Raw genomic sequence first — 15,322 nt, forward strand, 5'->3', positions numbered from 1 at the left:
CAGCTACTGTTTGTACAGATGAGAGTGCTTTTCATGGCAGCTGCGACTGTTAGAAACTTATTCTGTTAATAACAGTCGCCAGCTCGAGAATTGCTGTTGAGCGGTTTGCTGTTAGTGAAGTGTTGCGTTGCTTCACTGCACAGTGGTGCAAACAACTAATGAAAATAGCTTTAATTCTAGAAATCAAACCAAATACACTACATTGCTTAGTTTTTATTTTTCGAATTGAACACTTTTCAAAAAACTTACTTAATAAACTTAATGAGTAAATAGTTTCATGTCAGACCCTGGAGTTTCGAGGCAAATTATGGATGTGTATTTTGATCCGAAACTTTGTCAACTAAGGCAATAGACCACAATCCAAAATGTAAACTAGATTCGAGTTGCAATTTGCTGAAAATACTCCAACATTTAGGATATACTAAGGATAAAATCTTTGGAGTGACCATTATGGCAGTATTTGCATTTTCGGATACAATCACGTCTATGGATCGATAAACGATATCATAATGTAGCGTGTGCCCTTGGTCACAAGAAGACCCTCATGGAAATGGGTCAAACGACCTGGATGCATCAGCATCCAGCCCTTCTTCGTCTCCGTCACGGAGCAGTTGTAGCGCAAAAAAGCGGCAACCGCCGCCCTCGTAATCTTCGCCGACATTATTCATGGCAATGTTAATGGTGTACGTGGAGGAATCGTGATGAGGACGCAGCGAGGGCTGCTCATCGGGACGATAGCGCACCATGAAGTTCATCAGCGAGCGCACCGGCTATAAATGGTAAGTAAAAAAGAAATTAATTAAGCAATTAAATGCTTATTAAGGGATGCACTTACGTTGTGATAATAGCCCGTAAAGACACGCTCCTGCAGTGGACGCACAAATATATTCAGGAACTTCAGATAGAGCGTGTCAAGTCCGACCTGACGCATATGAATGTCCCGAGTGGGAACCGCCTCGTAACCGCCCTCCAAGCGCTTGTCGCTGTTGCTGCCATCGGACCACTTGCCATGTCCCTCCATGATGGCAACCAGATCATCGCAGAATGCCTCAGTGACCACATGGAACCAGTAGACATCCGGACATGGCTGTGGCACGGGAATGCTCTCGTTCAAAAAGTTGGCATAATCTGGATGAATGTACTTCTTGGTCCAATCGTAGCGATTGCTCAACAACGTATGGAAATCGGGACGAACAACGCTGCTGTTGAAGTTGTCCACATTGACCAGATGGCCAAGATTGCGCTGATTGCTAATGAACATGAAGATGCCCTGCAGCGAGAGAGTGAAAGGAAATTCATTATTAACTTTCAAAGAAATTAAACTTACTAAAATATTATATGGAAATACCGAATATTTCTAAACATGTATTTCATTTATATTAAAATAGAATTTACATTGAAACATAAAACATATTTCAATGTGCAAATAAAATTAATAAAAAAAATGTTAATTTAAGCTTAATAAAAACAACTTTTTTAGAAGAGGTGATTAATGACGGGATCTTTTGAAAGAATTTAGAAGTATTAAGATAGATTGTAGAAAAATATAAATAAAAAAAACGTTATATTAATGTTGAATTGTGAATCCAATAAAGTTCAAATAATATAATAAATAAATAAAGTTAAGATCTTGAAACAAATACAATAAGAGTAAACAATTTAATATAGTTATTTGCTTAATACAATGCAAGTAAATAAAATAAAACGAATTTAATAAATTATTTTGTTTACTCACAGCATTTCGGAGGGATTCGCACAAGGCCATATCGGGATCGAATTCTTTGTGCTCGAATTTGATGGCATCGAAAGCGCTGTGTTTGATCAGATAGATGCTCGTGACATGTGGCACGTTGAAAATGCCGCTGAAATGTGAGAGAACGAGACAGAAAGACTGTGAGATAGAGGATCAAAATAAAAGATAGGTGATATACATATGATATTCGCATTGGGTGAGTGACGCAGATTTGCAACAATGTTGTGGAAATGGAAAGTAGTCAGAGCAAAAGAGATGTCGAGCCAGGCAAACAAAGAGTAATAGAGAAGGACAGACAGACAGACGGATAGAGAGAGGGCGACTCGGTTCACAATTTAATTCAATCAGAATCAACAAACAAGCAGCAGCGTTGTACGGGGGCCAAGCCAAAGCGCATTCAACACTCAGATACGAGGATCGACGGATCGCACAAAAATGCTCTATCCCTGGTTTATCCAGTGCAAAATCAAAACATTTGCTCTGCTCTATCTGCTGCTCTTGAGCGATCTCTGTCAAGTGCAATCGCAACGTAAGTAGATGATCTACCACAAAATATATTCAAAAATATTTCATCAAACATTTCTTCTATAGGAAGCACCGGAGGTCGCAATGTGCTCCGTCGTAATTACACGGGCAAGAAACCTGTTGTCATTCAGCACCGATCACAGGATGCAGTCAGCTACTACGATCACGAGAATGTAAGTTAAGACCACGCTTAGCTAGATCAGTCTTCTAATACAACAACTGCTATTCCTTAGGGCGCCAAGATCATCAAGTCTTCGCACTTTGAGCTGGACTATACGCTGGGCCGCAAGATCACGTTCTTCTGCATGGCGCAGGGTGAGAATTGTTGTACAACTTTAATAGAATAGTTATTACAAATATCTCTGCTTATAGGCAATCCACGTCCCACTATAACCTGGTTTAAAGATGGCGCGGAATTGTATCAACATCGATTCTTTCAGGTGAGAGAGTTCACACAAAATTTTTTAAAAATACATCTAATAAATCTTTCTTTTTAGGTTCACGAATCTCATCCAGAACCTGATATTATCAAATCTAAAATGGAAATAGATCCAACAACACAAATGGATGCTGGTAAGTGTAATGAAGAAATAACTAGGTTATTCTACACATTATAAATTAAGTCCTTTGTTTAAAGATAGATCCTAACTCTTTACTTTTTATCTATCTTTCAGGTTACTACGAATGCCAAGCCGATAATATATATGCGATTGATCGACGAGGTTTTCGAACTGACTATGCCATGGTTAACTTTTAAGCAACTTTCCTGAACTCTTCTATACTCGATTTTATATATACTTATTATACGATATACATACATGGATATGACTTTTAAACTTCAAGTTCGTTTCTTTTATTGCGCTCTTGCTTTCGCATTTGAATTGCATTATTTGTTTGTATTACTTTTATTTCTCGACCTTTCCTCGATTATCTAGTTTCTCACTCTATCGCTATCTACTTTTGTCCCTTTCTATCTGTGTGCGTTTACCGCCAATTGTCTCAATTAACTGATTGAAACAATTTTTTTGCATTTATTTTATTAAAATGTGTGCAAGCAAAAGTAAATCAACTGTGCCAGTTCCATATGCAAAACAGTTCAGTTATGTATTGTCGCTAATCCGCAGCAATATCTATGGCACAGTGGTTCGAAATATGGACAACCAACTATAGGCTTTCTTTATTCTAAGAGAATAACTGAATGAATTCTTGAATTTGCACTAAGAACTCTAAAAATTTGTTTATGCTAATAAAACAAAATTAGTAGACTTCATTTTTGTCCTATCTAATTTCGTAAATACAAAATTTCGAAATTATAGTTGAATTATATAATTAACAAATTTAAAATCTTTACTACATTTTAGCAGATTTCTAAAAATAAATCAAAAAATGGTAAGTATTGTAAGTATAACAGATCTTTGTTATCTCTGCACAAAAGATCCGCAGATATTTCTCTATTCATTTTTACAAAGACCAAATATATTAGACCACTGTGCCCAATGCCAAATATGGGGAATATAGAATATGTCGCACTTATCCAAAACTACCGAAAGAGGTGGCCTTTGACCAACAGTTACAGATACATATACAGATACAGATACAGATAGAGATTCAGCGAGTGTTGTGGACAAATCAAATCAAATGAAATTGAGTGAAATGTGGCAAAACATGCGAAGCTCGACAGCATCGAAAGCGATCTGGAGAATGGCAACCAACTGTGCGAGGCACAGTGCGGATTAAATGGAAATGGAAGAGACGCCAATTGTGGCAAATTAGATGAGCCGCAGTCAGAGCGAGTTTGATGTTGATGATGCTGTTGCTGTTGCTGCTAATGATGCTGCCTCTGCTGCTGATTCAGTCGCAACGCAGACGAGATTCGCACAGCAACGCAACGTTTCTGCTTATTTTCTAGGGGGATTTCTCAAAATGCAATTGAGGTGTCTGCTCATCTGCCTGGGTCTGAGCCTGGGCCTGCTTATGTTGACAACGCCGGTCTGCGAGGCGCGTCGTGGTCGCGGTCGAGGACGCACCAAGTCCCGTGTCCAAATCGGTTTACCCATCACGGGCAAATATCGTGATCCCGAATCGGATCAATACTACAACAACAATAACGTGAGTACGCAATAAAATCGTTTCTCAAATCAAACTATTTAAATAGCTGTGTTTGTTTTGTGTAGGGTGCCAAAATCTTGCAGGCTTCGCACTTTGATCTCGAGTACGTGCTGGGCCACAAGATTGCTTTTCTGTGCGTGGCCAAGGGCAATCCTCGACCGCACATCACTTGGTACAAGGACGGTGCCGAGATCTATCAGCATTTGTATATGCATGTGCATGAATGGCGCATTGGGGATGATCGCGTTAAATCGAAGATTGAAATCGATCCGGCTACACAAATGGATGCCGGACTCTACGAGTGTACGGCGGATAACATGTATTCCATAGACAGACGCAGTTTCAAAACAGATTTCTCCATTGCCTTCGATTAACGTACGTGCGTGCGATCTTCCCCCAATACACACATATTATTTTGTAAGCAATAAAGTTGAACTTTAGAATGTAGTTTGTTTTGTTCGCTTACACCAAATCCCGCTTCACAATGTCCACGTAGTCATGGGAGCGTGCATAATAACCGCCATCGGAGAGTGCGCCCCAGAAGTTGCTCCACAGTTCATAGTATTTGTTGAACAGCGGCGCCACAAATTGTCTGTAAAAAGGGAGTTACAATTAATAATCAAGTTTAAATCCAAACTGAGTGCAGTTACTTGTTCAGCTTGAGCAGCTCGCGGAGCACAGCTTTGTCGTCAATATGCGCCTCACCATCCACAACGAATAGGTAATCACTATGATGCTGTTGCGCCTTGTCGCTACAGAGAAGAAACAACAACAATTAGTATTGAAACCCAATGAGACTCTCAGTGTTTACTCACAGTGCCAATTGGCGACCAGAGCGTTCGTCCAGTAAATCTGTGGACAGCACAAACTTAGCGCTGGCATATTTCTTGCCGTGTTTTTTTAACATATGCCTCGATGAGTTCGTCGTGCAGCGACACACTCGTGTACATGTATAAATGCAGATGATCTTTGGGATAATCGATCTTCTCGATGCCCTCCAGAAACAGATCGAAGAAAGGCACAGCTTGAGGCACAATAACAGCCAGCGTAACCACAGGCAGTTGCTTCTCCTAGAAAGTGTAAAACAATTATTATAAAAAACCATTTATTAGGTCAGCAATCTCTACTTACATTCAGCTCCAAGATATATTCCTGACAAACGGTGCAGATGCCACTGAAAGTCTTGGCCAAATAATTGCCATATGCATTCAAGTCCACTTTGCTCAGTCCATTGCCATGAATGATGGCGGGCGTGGTCATGAAATCAATGTTCTGCAGCGTGCCCTGATTGGAGTCCAGATCCACCTTCAGCTTCACATCATTCTTGGCACCATGCAGACTCTGGAAGAGTCGCGATTGTGTGTCCAGTTTCATGCCCAGCTTGGCACGCTTCGTCTCGTCGAGAAACACTTTCGTAAAGTACAATTGATCATCGCCGGTGTCCTCAATGGGCTCCTCGAGCAGCGCATAGACTTGGGGAGCATAGCCAATGAAGGCGCCAGAGTTTAGGTAACGCGATGCCTTGCCTTCCACCTCGGGATACTTGTTGGCCAGACTCTTGTCGGGCCAGCAGAACTTTTCTGCTGAGAACAACAGCTTGGCACCCGTCTCCTTGAACTTCTCCAAAATCTCCTCCAGGCGTGCGGTAATAATAACATCGTAGCTGTCCAGGAAAACCAATTATAGTGAGTAAAATTTTATAATTTTTATAATCTTGTTTGCTTACCTATCGGTGAACATAATCAGTGTGTCCTGTGCATCCTTCAGGGGCTCAATCGCTTTGCGCAGCAGATTGATCTTGACACCGCCTCCAGCTGTTTTCATGTCACCTCCAGTCCACTCCTCGCCCATGCCCAGCGTGGTGACCTGGAATTTAAATTTTGAATACATAGTTTATAATAACTAACATTTTCATTATTTGAGGAACCAGGTAAGGAAAACCCAGAGTCAAATGGTTTCTTGCCTCATACTCTAATTATGATTAAATGCATAACCCATCAATTTATTGTAAATATTACACATTTAATAAATGTTAATAAAATAATTGTACAGGGGCAGCCGGTCCCACCTATACCTATACCTAATAGAATAATAAAAAACTGTTATCCCAAGTCAACTTACTGAAAAATATAGAATCGTAAGATGTTATATTATGGTTTTTACTATAACTAAATATAGATTGTTATATATATATCCTAAATAAACAACATTTCAGTCTATCGCTTCTTAAGAAACAAACAAGTTTGTTTAAAGAAAATTTCAGTTTTCTTTAAATCGTTTCAATCGAAACTGCTTGATATAGAAATCCGCTCAGTTTTGTCATTATACATATATGTACATTATTTCATAAAAGATAGTTTTAATATGGTATGTATTTAAATGGAAACCTAAAATTCTGAAAACATATATGTAAATACTTTCAAATTCAACCTGAAAATCATATAACATGCTATATCTATTTGTCACTAATTTGTCAACTAAATTAGATTCAATGTTAGCGTATAGCAGCGCAGTATGTTAATAACATTTAGTAATATATGTAAAAGAAACGCAACTCTTTAAATGTCGCAAGTTCACACATTTCTCGAAATTCAAAAGAAATGTGAAATTCAAGTAATGCTTTTAGTACAAAAGCCGGGTTAACCGGCTTATCAGCAAATATTTTGTGGACTCCAAACCAAAATAATGTCGTATATATGTAAATATGAATGTGCTTATGTGCATTGTGAAAGATCAGTTGACATAAGGAAACCGGGCACAGTATTTCAAGTGATAAGCACTGAAATCATCTTGTATGTGGTACATAAATGGAAAGTTCTAAGCTATCAATAGACTAGTCGGCAACTGAATTGTGCTAATTACCCCCAGTTTCCAGTTCCCCCTCCCGCTCGCTCTCTGTCTCCCACATTTGATGTATGACTACGTGATTAAAAAGACTGAATACTACAAAGTAAACATCGAGAAACGGACTGTCCACATGTGTTGTGCACTCTATGGTGCCCCATAATGCCTCATTTTCAGTCTCAGCCAATCTGTGTGAGGCACATCAGAGATGGAGCGTCATCTGGAAGCGAAACGCCGGATGCTTGGACACACACAGACACTCACACCCGCAAGCAACCCATACAAAGTAATAAAAGTGTGCCGCAAAGCGAGATATGTACATATGTCGCTTTATACATAGTCTTACATAGATTGGAAGCACAGACGACACTTTTAATCAAATTTCAAATTCATTTCAATAAAAAAATATAAGCTCATTGAAATGAATGCGCTGGCATTTTGTTCAAAAACTAACAGTAAATCGATCGTAATGAAGATCGTAATATGATATTTTATATCAAAAACTGTGCTCAAAATGCAAACTTTTAACCAATTTTAAGCTGATAAATTTGTAATGTTTAATATATCAAGACATTGAATAGAATCTATATAGAAATCAGCATAATATTTGAGACAAAAACCTGTTCAATTTCTATTCATTAAAAACTTTACGATTATTCAATTACAATCCTGCAACAAAATTCTAAAGTTAACGATAGTAAAATAAAATTGTTATGCTTTTAAAAAAAAAAACGTTATTCTATAGTCTACAAATATGTAAGTTTTATTGCAATACTTTAAAAGTATAGAAATTAATGTCTTTTTAGCTTGTTTAAATGATTTTACAAAGTCGAACTCATAACACTTAATTTTATTGTGTGATTCTAAACAAAATTTGTACACAAAAATCTGATCTAAATACACACCGCTAAGCTAAAATTTCTGGAGCACGATTTGCATAACAAATTTTTGGCAACCACAAAAAAAAAGACAATAGAAAAGTTCTTTAGAAATCTACAATCAACCGTTAGCGGTTTTTTGTGGACACCTTTTCCCAAATATTATTAATTTAATTATATGATTTATTGTATGCATTTATTTAAAGAACTCACCTCAATATCGTAGACATGTGAGGAACGTATGTAACGGCGATATCCATCAGTTGGTTCACTGGCCACGGTGAAGACTTTGATTTTATCTGTTCGATCAGAAGAGAAGGAAAAAGTGACGGATGTTTATAAAATACCACAATTACAAAATTAGTAGGCGAGGTAATACCCTTTAAATAGCAAAGAGGTAACGAAAAAAAAAACATGAAATTTTTCCGGTGATCTTAAATAATTTGAAAGATGACTGGCCAATCTTATAGAAATTTGTAAGACACACAATTAAGTTAATATAGTACGAAAATATGACAAGTCTTATTTATTCACTTGATGAATCAAATATACTTTTAATTTATTATTATTAATCCAATTAAAGAAAGATGCTATTATTATTATATCTGATGTACTTAATTACACAGCTGCCAATTAACCTTTTTTAAGTACAGTATTTTGACAATACAAATAATCAGTTTGACTAAACAAAACTATATTAATAAATTGGAACCTTTCTTAATTAGAACCATAATTAGTTAAGGCTTTGACTTTAAGCACAATTGAAAAATCAAGATTAGTAAGTAGAGCACGTATAACAATTAAACACATGCATATTTGTATTATAGATATTGCTCCCTTTATCCTTTCGTCCAATCAGAATGCAGAAGCATACAATACATATTGCTAACCTAATTTGTGTGTCAGGGACACAGGAGTTGAGCTGGGAAATTCAAGTGGGCAGATGAAAAATCTCTATTGCACTTAGTGCATGTGAAAAGCTAATGCACCAAGTGCAATTAAGGAAATTCCGAGAATCACAATTAAACAGAAACAGAGCAGCATCTATTGCACTTTGAATGTAAACGACCGCTAGGCAGGGCAAAGGAACAAGAAGAAGCAGGGGCCAATGGAATGTAAACAAAAACCGCAATCAAACAGATACAATGCACGCACACACATGCGGCTGCATGAGCGTGGGTGAAGTGCATATGTGTATGTGTATGTGTATAAGCAGGCTCGCAACGTTAAATGCATGCAATTTAATATTTTTAGTGCTTTCGCCTGTCTAATTCCAGTGATGAACTCATTGTGTGCAAAAAAAACTAGGAACAAACCATTGAAATTGGATGTTGATGCATCTACAACGGGGGCAGCCACTGCGCCATCAGCGTCCGCCTCAATTTTCGTGTGAGCTCCTTGCAAGAATAACAAGAGCGACGCCAAAAACAATAACAACATCGCTGGTGAGCGCCAAAACAAAGCGCTTTGTTTATGTTGCTGCTGCATGGTTTTCTCGCTCTTTTTCGCACTGGCACTTCACAAATTAAAACAGTTCTATGTTACGATAATTGTTGCATATTCCGGCGAACAGAACTTTTGTTTAAAACGACACGAATTTGCAGTTCCTCCGCTGCGCAGCCGAACACAACAACGAAGAAAACATGAATGAATATGGGAGCAGAGTGCCAAGCGTATTAGAGCTGGAATGGATTCGATTTAATTGTTATCGATAATCGATAACGCAGTTTTTGTATTTTTGTACGAAAGAACAGAAATGGTCACTCTGTGTTTGAAGGCAGTAGTGTTGCAAAACATCCAGTGTCATCGACATCAAACAATAGATATGATTCTTATTGGCGCACAACTTAAAATTTATTCAGCAAAAATTTTTAGGTGTGCTACAAAATACATATGTAATTACATGAGTGTTTTTCGTTTTTTTTGGGTATGCATATGCGTATTAGTGTGTATGATATATACAATTAACTGAGCGGCGTAATAAACAGCATATATACAGTTAAACATATATATATGGTATATAAGTAGATTGGTTAGCAGATTTCGAAATCGAGTTTTTGTTTAGCTTGTAATTGCGCCGCATTGAGCATGTACACATAAATATATATGTCTATATATATATATTGTCTGATTTGAACAAATTGTATCAAAAATAAATGACAAAACTCAAAAACAAACCAAAAACTCATCAACTTTTTAACTTATCAAATCAAATCTATCCATCATCTTCAGTAAGTTATCGGAGGTGGTATCAGTTGCGATGCTGGAGGTATGTGTATCAACACAACTTTGACAGTCCTTTTGTGTATGTGTGTGTGGGTGTGTGTATATTATTGTGTGGGTGTGTGAGAGACAACTACAGCATGCCAAAGCCTTTGGAGTAGTTGATAGCCTTAAGCAGCCTTTCCTCCAGCTTCTTTTTGCTGCTGTATTCCGGTAATAACAGCACGTTGAAGCAAGTGTGCGACGTTGGCAATCGATCGCTGTCGGGGCCATGACGGGTGATCAGCAATCGCAGGCACTTCAAGCCACCCACAGGAACACGAGCCGATCCTGTGGTGAACTCGAGCAACTTCCGCTTCGACTCGTGTGGCATGGCGTGCACAATACTCCAGAAGTCCTGCACAATTTGCGTTTCCTCCGTGTAGCCGCCCTCGTACTCCGTCGAGTGCTCCAACTCAACAAAGTCAAACTCCTGCAAAGCGCAAAACCAATTTAAAATGGGAAATTTAAGTGCAATTCAATTGTAAAACATACGCGACTGCCGCAGACGAGCTTCTCGATCTCCTCGGGGCGAAAGAGCAGCTTTAGTGGCGACTCATCGGTGACCATTTCGAAGCCCTTGCAAAACGCCTTAAACTGTTGTTGGATATTCACGTTGAGTAAGAAATCGGCATATAAATTCACAAAGTGCCGCTTATTGTGCTGCCCAACCAACACTTCACTGCCATGTGGCACGAGTTCATGCTCCACCATTTCGCCAAACACATTGCTATAGCTAATCTTGAACGTCTGCTCGAACACCTCCTCCATATCCATGCCCTGATAATCCAGCATATCCTGCAAGCTCTTAAACAACGTTGGACTCCAATCGCTTAGATCGTAGTAGGTCCCTCGGTAGCCCATGAGCTTGCGATAGACAACCATGGGAAAGTTCACGGCCAAGATGACATTGTTGTAGATGGCCAGACCAATAATAATGCCAATCAGCGTGAATTGTGCGCCATTTTCAAAGGGCGTTGCATTGAACCTGCCAGAAAGAAAGCACATATTAATGTGGAATGTGACAAATAAGATAATTTGAGTCTACGCACCACATGTTGTTGGTTTCCTCCTGCTGCACAAACATGCCAAAGGCTGGATTGAATATTTCCTCAACAATCAGCTGAAAGAACTCTTTGGATACGCCGCCCTCATCGATGCCCTGCTCCCCGACAAACTCAACGACCAGCTGCTTCTTCAGATCCTTCGGATTACTCATGGCCACAAGCTCCAGCTGCAAATATAAAAGGATTAGTTATAGGTTTTATAATGCTGGTCAGTCTCTAGAAGTATGAAAATAAAGCTGTTTTTAACAATAAAAATAACGCTAAAATAATCTAGCATTTTAACAAGCTAAAATTCTTATTTTAAATTGAATTCGTTCAGCAGCTTAAAATTTCTTTCGTAATGTTATGTAGTAACGATTTCTTCTTCAACTCACCCCAATGAGCGCATCGTTGATGAGTTGATCGCGTCGCACGGTGAGCTTAAGATCGGGTCGAGCACCCTCCTGTCCATCCTGGCCAAAGTTGTTGAGTATTGAGTATAGCGAGGAGTAACGTTCGCTATACATCCGCATTCTACAGTCATAGTACAATGCATCCACTTTGGTCGCCGGTGTCAAGATGAAGGCGTAAAGCATAAAGCAAAAATAGTTCGTGTGACTGGAGCCCAGTTCGCTTTCCATAGCCAGCGTCTTGTACGAGAGATAATCCTGATGCATTTGTATGTGCTCGCTGAGCGCTTCGTTGTAAAACTCCTGCAACGGCACGAGAGGATCGCGACAATCGATAACTGACACTTGCAGGCATTTCTCGAGTGGATCTTCGGCAAATTTGGGCATATGCGGCTGTTGCATGGAGCTGTAGACAAAGAGATCTTCGCTCTCCTCGGGCACAGCAGCAGCGCTTTCTTGCTCCTCTTGTTCCTGTAACGGCAGACGGCACGAGGGACGCTCCAGCACGCTGGCCAAGATGTTCGCATAGTAAACAATCTGCAAGTGGTATTTAAATGGATTAAAATGGGTTTAGAAAGGGATTAAGTTCATGTCCAACCTTTAGCACTTTGGTTACGCTAATGATGTGTTCGTTCTCGCGCACCGACTCCTCGTCGAGTAGCACCTGCAGCGTGATCTGCTGCTGGCAGGAGGACAATAGCACCTGCAACTGATCCGGGCAGTATTCGCCCCAGATTTGTGCCAGACGCGCTTGGGCACGCACTGGCATCGCTGCAGCGGCATGGCACAGCTTGGGTAACACACGATCCACATACTCCATGTCCGTCACGCTGTTGTTGGCGGTGGCTAAAAAAAAGAGATGGGATTAGAGATGCAAATGGTGACTTTATAGCGACTTACTGTTGGTGACCATGTCGAAGCAGATGACGAGGCAGTGCAGCACTTGTTCCCACAAGTCCTGGCGGTAGAAGCGCAGATAGCGTATGTAGTCTGCCAGTTGGATGACGCTGCTCGTCAGCTTCTCGGCAATCGTTTGGCATGGCGAACTAAACAGCAGCCGCTTTACGTGCCGCAATCCCTGAAAGTCCACCTTGGTGCCTTTGTGTAGGAACTCCTCGATATCCTCGGCATTTCGCGATGTACCCATTGGTTCATCTTCATCGTCGTCGTCATCGTCGACATTGTCGTTGCGCTCATCACCATTTGTATCGCCATCGGTGTCGCCTGAACGCTGCTCATTGACATCAGCACCTTCGGTTGCCTGCTGTCGTGTCCGTTCCTCCTCCTCCTCCTCTTGCCGTTGTGTGCTGTCTTCATCCTTGTCATGCTCACCCTCCAGTTGCCGCAACTGCTCCTTGTTCAGTGCATTCGCCTCCGGCTTCGGTGGCAAATGTTTCAGCTCCTGGCCGGGTGTGCATATAAAGCTCTTGCTCAATCGCTCCACGCTAGCAAACACATCGCCAATGGCCTGATAGAGACGCACATAGTTATCCGCAGCCCGACACTGCTCGTAGAGCGCCTCCAGCGATGCGGCGTCCAGGAACTCCACCGGCGGCAACGTTGGTGTGCAGGCATCGGCATCCTCAGCCGTTGCAGCTGCAGCCGCTGTTGCCTCGATGGCCTCTATGGTATGTGTGGGGCCTATGGCGGATGTTGCGTCAATTATTACCGGAGGCAGATCGATTAAATGTGCTGGTCGCTTGCTCTGCTCCTGTACTTGCGATTGCGACTGTGTACTCGTCGTGGTTGTGGTGCTGGCGGAGGTAATGGTGCTGGTGGTGCTGCTACTATTGCTGCTGCTGCTGCTATCATTGGGCGACAGCATGTCCACATCCTGCTGCGGACTGCAAGCAAAGCAAAGCCATGTTAGCCAATTGTATAAATACAATACTCAATGGCTTAACTCACCTGCTGGTTGTGGGCGCTGTTGGCAGCGTGGGCGTGGCATTCTCACACAATTGTGCATCCTGTGAGAAGAGCTGCAATGCTCGGGCAGCCACCTCGTTGGGCGTCATGGGCGCCACCTTGCCGCTGGACGCACAATTGGCATTGGTGCACTGCGCATTGCCGCAGCCCGATTGCAGCTGATGGAAATAGCGTTGGATGAGACTTCGCACCGCCGAGCGTTTCATCTCTGGTGTGGCTCGTCCTCCGCCGGCTGCTGTGGCCGCCGCTGCTGCTGCTGCCGACGAAGTGGATGCACTGTCAAAGCAAAAGGCATATTTATTGACATTAAATCAAATTAACATAATTCAATTGCAAGACAACTCTCACCTTGAGACGCCTGGCAACGGCATCGGCAATGTTGTTGTTGCTGTCGTTGTTGTTTGCCGCGCCTCGTGTTCCTCGCCGCCGCCGCCACTCATTTGAGCGTCCCCCTCGCGCCCTGTTGTGGCGACTTCGTCGTTCTACCAATAGTAATAATAATGCTAATGCTAATAATAATGAGAACTCAACTCAATTGCCGTTGCGTGTGTTTCTTCCTTTGAAGGGGGGCTGCGGGTTTAAGAGACGGTTGGCGACACTTGTCGCTTCTCTTTTTGCCTGCGCGTTGTTTCTTTGTGTGCTAATTTGCAGAGCCAAATATGCACAAAAAGGGTGTAAAAAAATCGATGTCGATGTCCCTTTTTTTCTTATGCTCTTCTTTTTGCTTTGCGCTTAGTGCAACCCCACAATGTTCACTTGATATCACTGACAATTCACAATAACAACAAAAGAATGTGTTGTTTGATGACGGTGCATATTAAATATATTATTTTAGTTTCTTTTATTTTGCAAAATCGTGTTTAGAAAACGCAGCCAAGGCAGAACACAGACAACGCACAGAGCCTTTTTAATATTGAAAATCATCAACAGAGCCGAGTGTGACCGCAGTTTTGGTTGTCGAATATACCATTTGCAGAGCTTGTAGATTGCTTGCACTTTGTTGGCAATTAGAAAGGCGCACTTTTTGAAAAGCCTTTTAACAACGCTTCAACAACATATATATTCTGTATTTATTATTTATTTATTTTTGTGATTTCGACTGGTAATTGTTTTTATGATATTTAGATTCACATTAAAAGCATAGCACTTACAACTTTTCAAACATAATGCTTTGCACGATAATTGTACACAAAAATAAGTTGAATTAATTGCTAGGCTAAGAAAATTGTAAAATATGATTTTATTTTACTGTATGGCACTTATTTTAACAAATAGATTCAATACATGCTGTAACTGCACTTGCTATTGCGCTTGCAATGTAGCAAGTGCAAATATACCAACGTTTATACTGTTGGCAGGTGTTGTTAATGTTACCCTATGGTAGAGAAATAAATGCAATATAGAAAAATATAGGTAAGTATTCTGCTAATATAATTTCGTATTTAATATATAGCGAATACATTTTTTTTTAATTTTTAATGTATTAAAGCATATGATGCATAACATTTGTGGCATGTGAATTGCCATAGTATCCAACTATTTCTCTCAGTGTGCACATATTATCGAATC

The 15,322-nt window shown here is 40.5% G+C and overlaps 4 protein-coding genes and 1 long non-coding RNA gene across 6 annotated transcripts; 3 read left to right on the top strand and 2 right to left on the bottom strand.

Moving 5' to 3' along the window:
• Positions 1–182: 182 nt before the first annotated feature.
• Positions 183–9,734, bottom strand: LOC132788714 (procollagen-lysine,2-oxoglutarate 5-dioxygenase). Its single transcript, XM_060796243.1, is given in 12 exon segments — positions 183–625; positions 627–770; positions 836–1,270; positions 1,736–1,862; positions 4,854–4,979; positions 5,038–5,139; positions 5,203–5,288; positions 5,290–5,457; positions 5,519–6,050; positions 6,114–6,253; positions 8,323–8,408; positions 9,426–9,734. Coding segments are annotated over 12 exon segments (2,259 nt in total). The 5' UTR covers positions 9,598–9,734; the 3' UTR covers positions 183–484.
• Positions 2,136–3,120, top strand: LOC132788716 (immunoglobulin domain-containing protein oig-4). Its single transcript, XM_060796246.1, has 6 exons — positions 2,136–2,282; positions 2,345–2,451; positions 2,512–2,593; positions 2,651–2,718; positions 2,776–2,851; positions 2,953–3,120. The coding sequence occupies exons 1-6, from the start codon at positions 2,189–2,191 to the stop codon at positions 3,033–3,035; spliced, it is 510 nt and encodes a 169-aa protein (XP_060652229.1). The 5' UTR covers positions 2,136–2,188; the 3' UTR covers positions 3,036–3,120.
• On the top strand, positions 3,972–4,834 carry LOC132788715 (immunoglobulin domain-containing protein oig-4). Its single transcript, XM_060796245.1, has 2 exons — positions 3,972–4,387; positions 4,453–4,834. The coding sequence occupies exons 1-2, from the start codon at positions 4,052–4,054 to the stop codon at positions 4,759–4,761; spliced, it is 645 nt and encodes a 214-aa protein (XP_060652228.1). The 5' UTR covers positions 3,972–4,051; the 3' UTR covers positions 4,762–4,834.
• LOC132788717 (uncharacterized) lies at positions 8,782–9,522 on the top strand. 2 transcript variants are annotated; one of them, XR_009632647.1, is made up of 3 exons: positions 8,782–8,887; positions 8,969–9,309; positions 9,387–9,522. It is a non-coding gene; the product is annotated as an uncharacterized LOC132788717 (long non-coding RNA). The 2 variants fall into 2 exon arrangements; XR_009632648.1 differs by having other exon boundaries at positions 8,969–9,522.
• Positions 9,735–9,938: 204 nt separating the features above from the next.
• LOC132788713 (ubiquitin-protein ligase E3A) lies at positions 9,939–14,827 on the bottom strand. Its single transcript, XM_060796242.1, has 8 exons — positions 14,102–14,827; positions 13,736–14,029; positions 12,728–13,671; positions 12,426–12,673; positions 11,813–12,364; positions 11,424–11,605; positions 10,867–11,359; positions 9,939–10,804 (listed from the first exon to the last, which is right to left on the bottom strand). Exons 1-8 carry the CDS (start codon positions 14,191–14,193, stop codon positions 10,466–10,468), a joined length of 3,144 nt encoding a protein of 1,047 aa, XP_060652225.1. The 5' UTR covers positions 14,194–14,827; the 3' UTR covers positions 9,939–10,465.
• Between the last annotated feature and the right edge of the window lie 495 nt (positions 14,828–15,322).

This window comes from Drosophila nasuta, chromosome 3, assembly GCF_023558535.2.
Source record: "Drosophila nasuta strain 15112-1781.00 chromosome 3, ASM2355853v1, whole genome shotgun sequence".
NCBI classification, from domain to species: domain Eukaryota; kingdom Metazoa; phylum Arthropoda; class Insecta; order Diptera; family Drosophilidae; genus Drosophila; species Drosophila nasuta.

What these genes read in the sequence shown, in the direction of transcription:
- LOC132788715 (XM_060796245.1), top strand. Translation starts at nt 4,052, where the DNA reads ATGAGCCGCAGTCAGAGCGAGTTTGATGTTGATGATGCTGTTGCTGTT. An exon ending in AATACTACAACAACAATAAC is followed by an intron (nt 4,388 to 4,452) that starts GTGAGTACGCAA and finishes TGTTTTGTGTAG; the next exon opens with GGTGCCAAAATCTTGCAGGC.
- LOC132788716 (XM_060796246.1), top strand. Translation starts at nt 2,189, where the DNA reads ATGCTCTATCCCTGGTTTATCCAGTGCAAAATCAAAACATTTGCTCTG. An exon ending in CTGTCAAGTGCAATCGCAAC is followed by an intron (nt 2,283 to 2,344) that starts GTAAGTAGATGA and finishes TTTCTTCTATAG; the next exon opens with GAAGCACCGGAGGTCGCAAT. An exon ending in AACAACACAAATGGATGCTG is followed by an intron (nt 2,852 to 2,952) that starts GTAAGTGTAATG and finishes TCTATCTTTCAG; the next exon opens with GTTACTACGAATGCCAAGCC.
- LOC132788713 (XM_060796242.1), bottom strand. Translation starts at nt 14,193, where the DNA reads ATGAGTGGCGGCGGCGGCGAGGAACACGAGGCGCGGCAAACAACAACG. An exon ending in CCGTTGCCAGGCGTCTCAAG is followed by an intron (nt 14,030 to 14,101) that starts GTGAGAGTTGTC and finishes TTGCTTTGACAG; the next exon opens with TGCATCCACTTCGTCGGCAG. An exon ending in ACAGCGCCCACAACCAGCAG is followed by an intron (nt 13,672 to 13,735) that starts GTGAGTTAAGCC and finishes CTTTGCTTGCAG; the next exon opens with TCCGCAGCAGGATGTGGACA.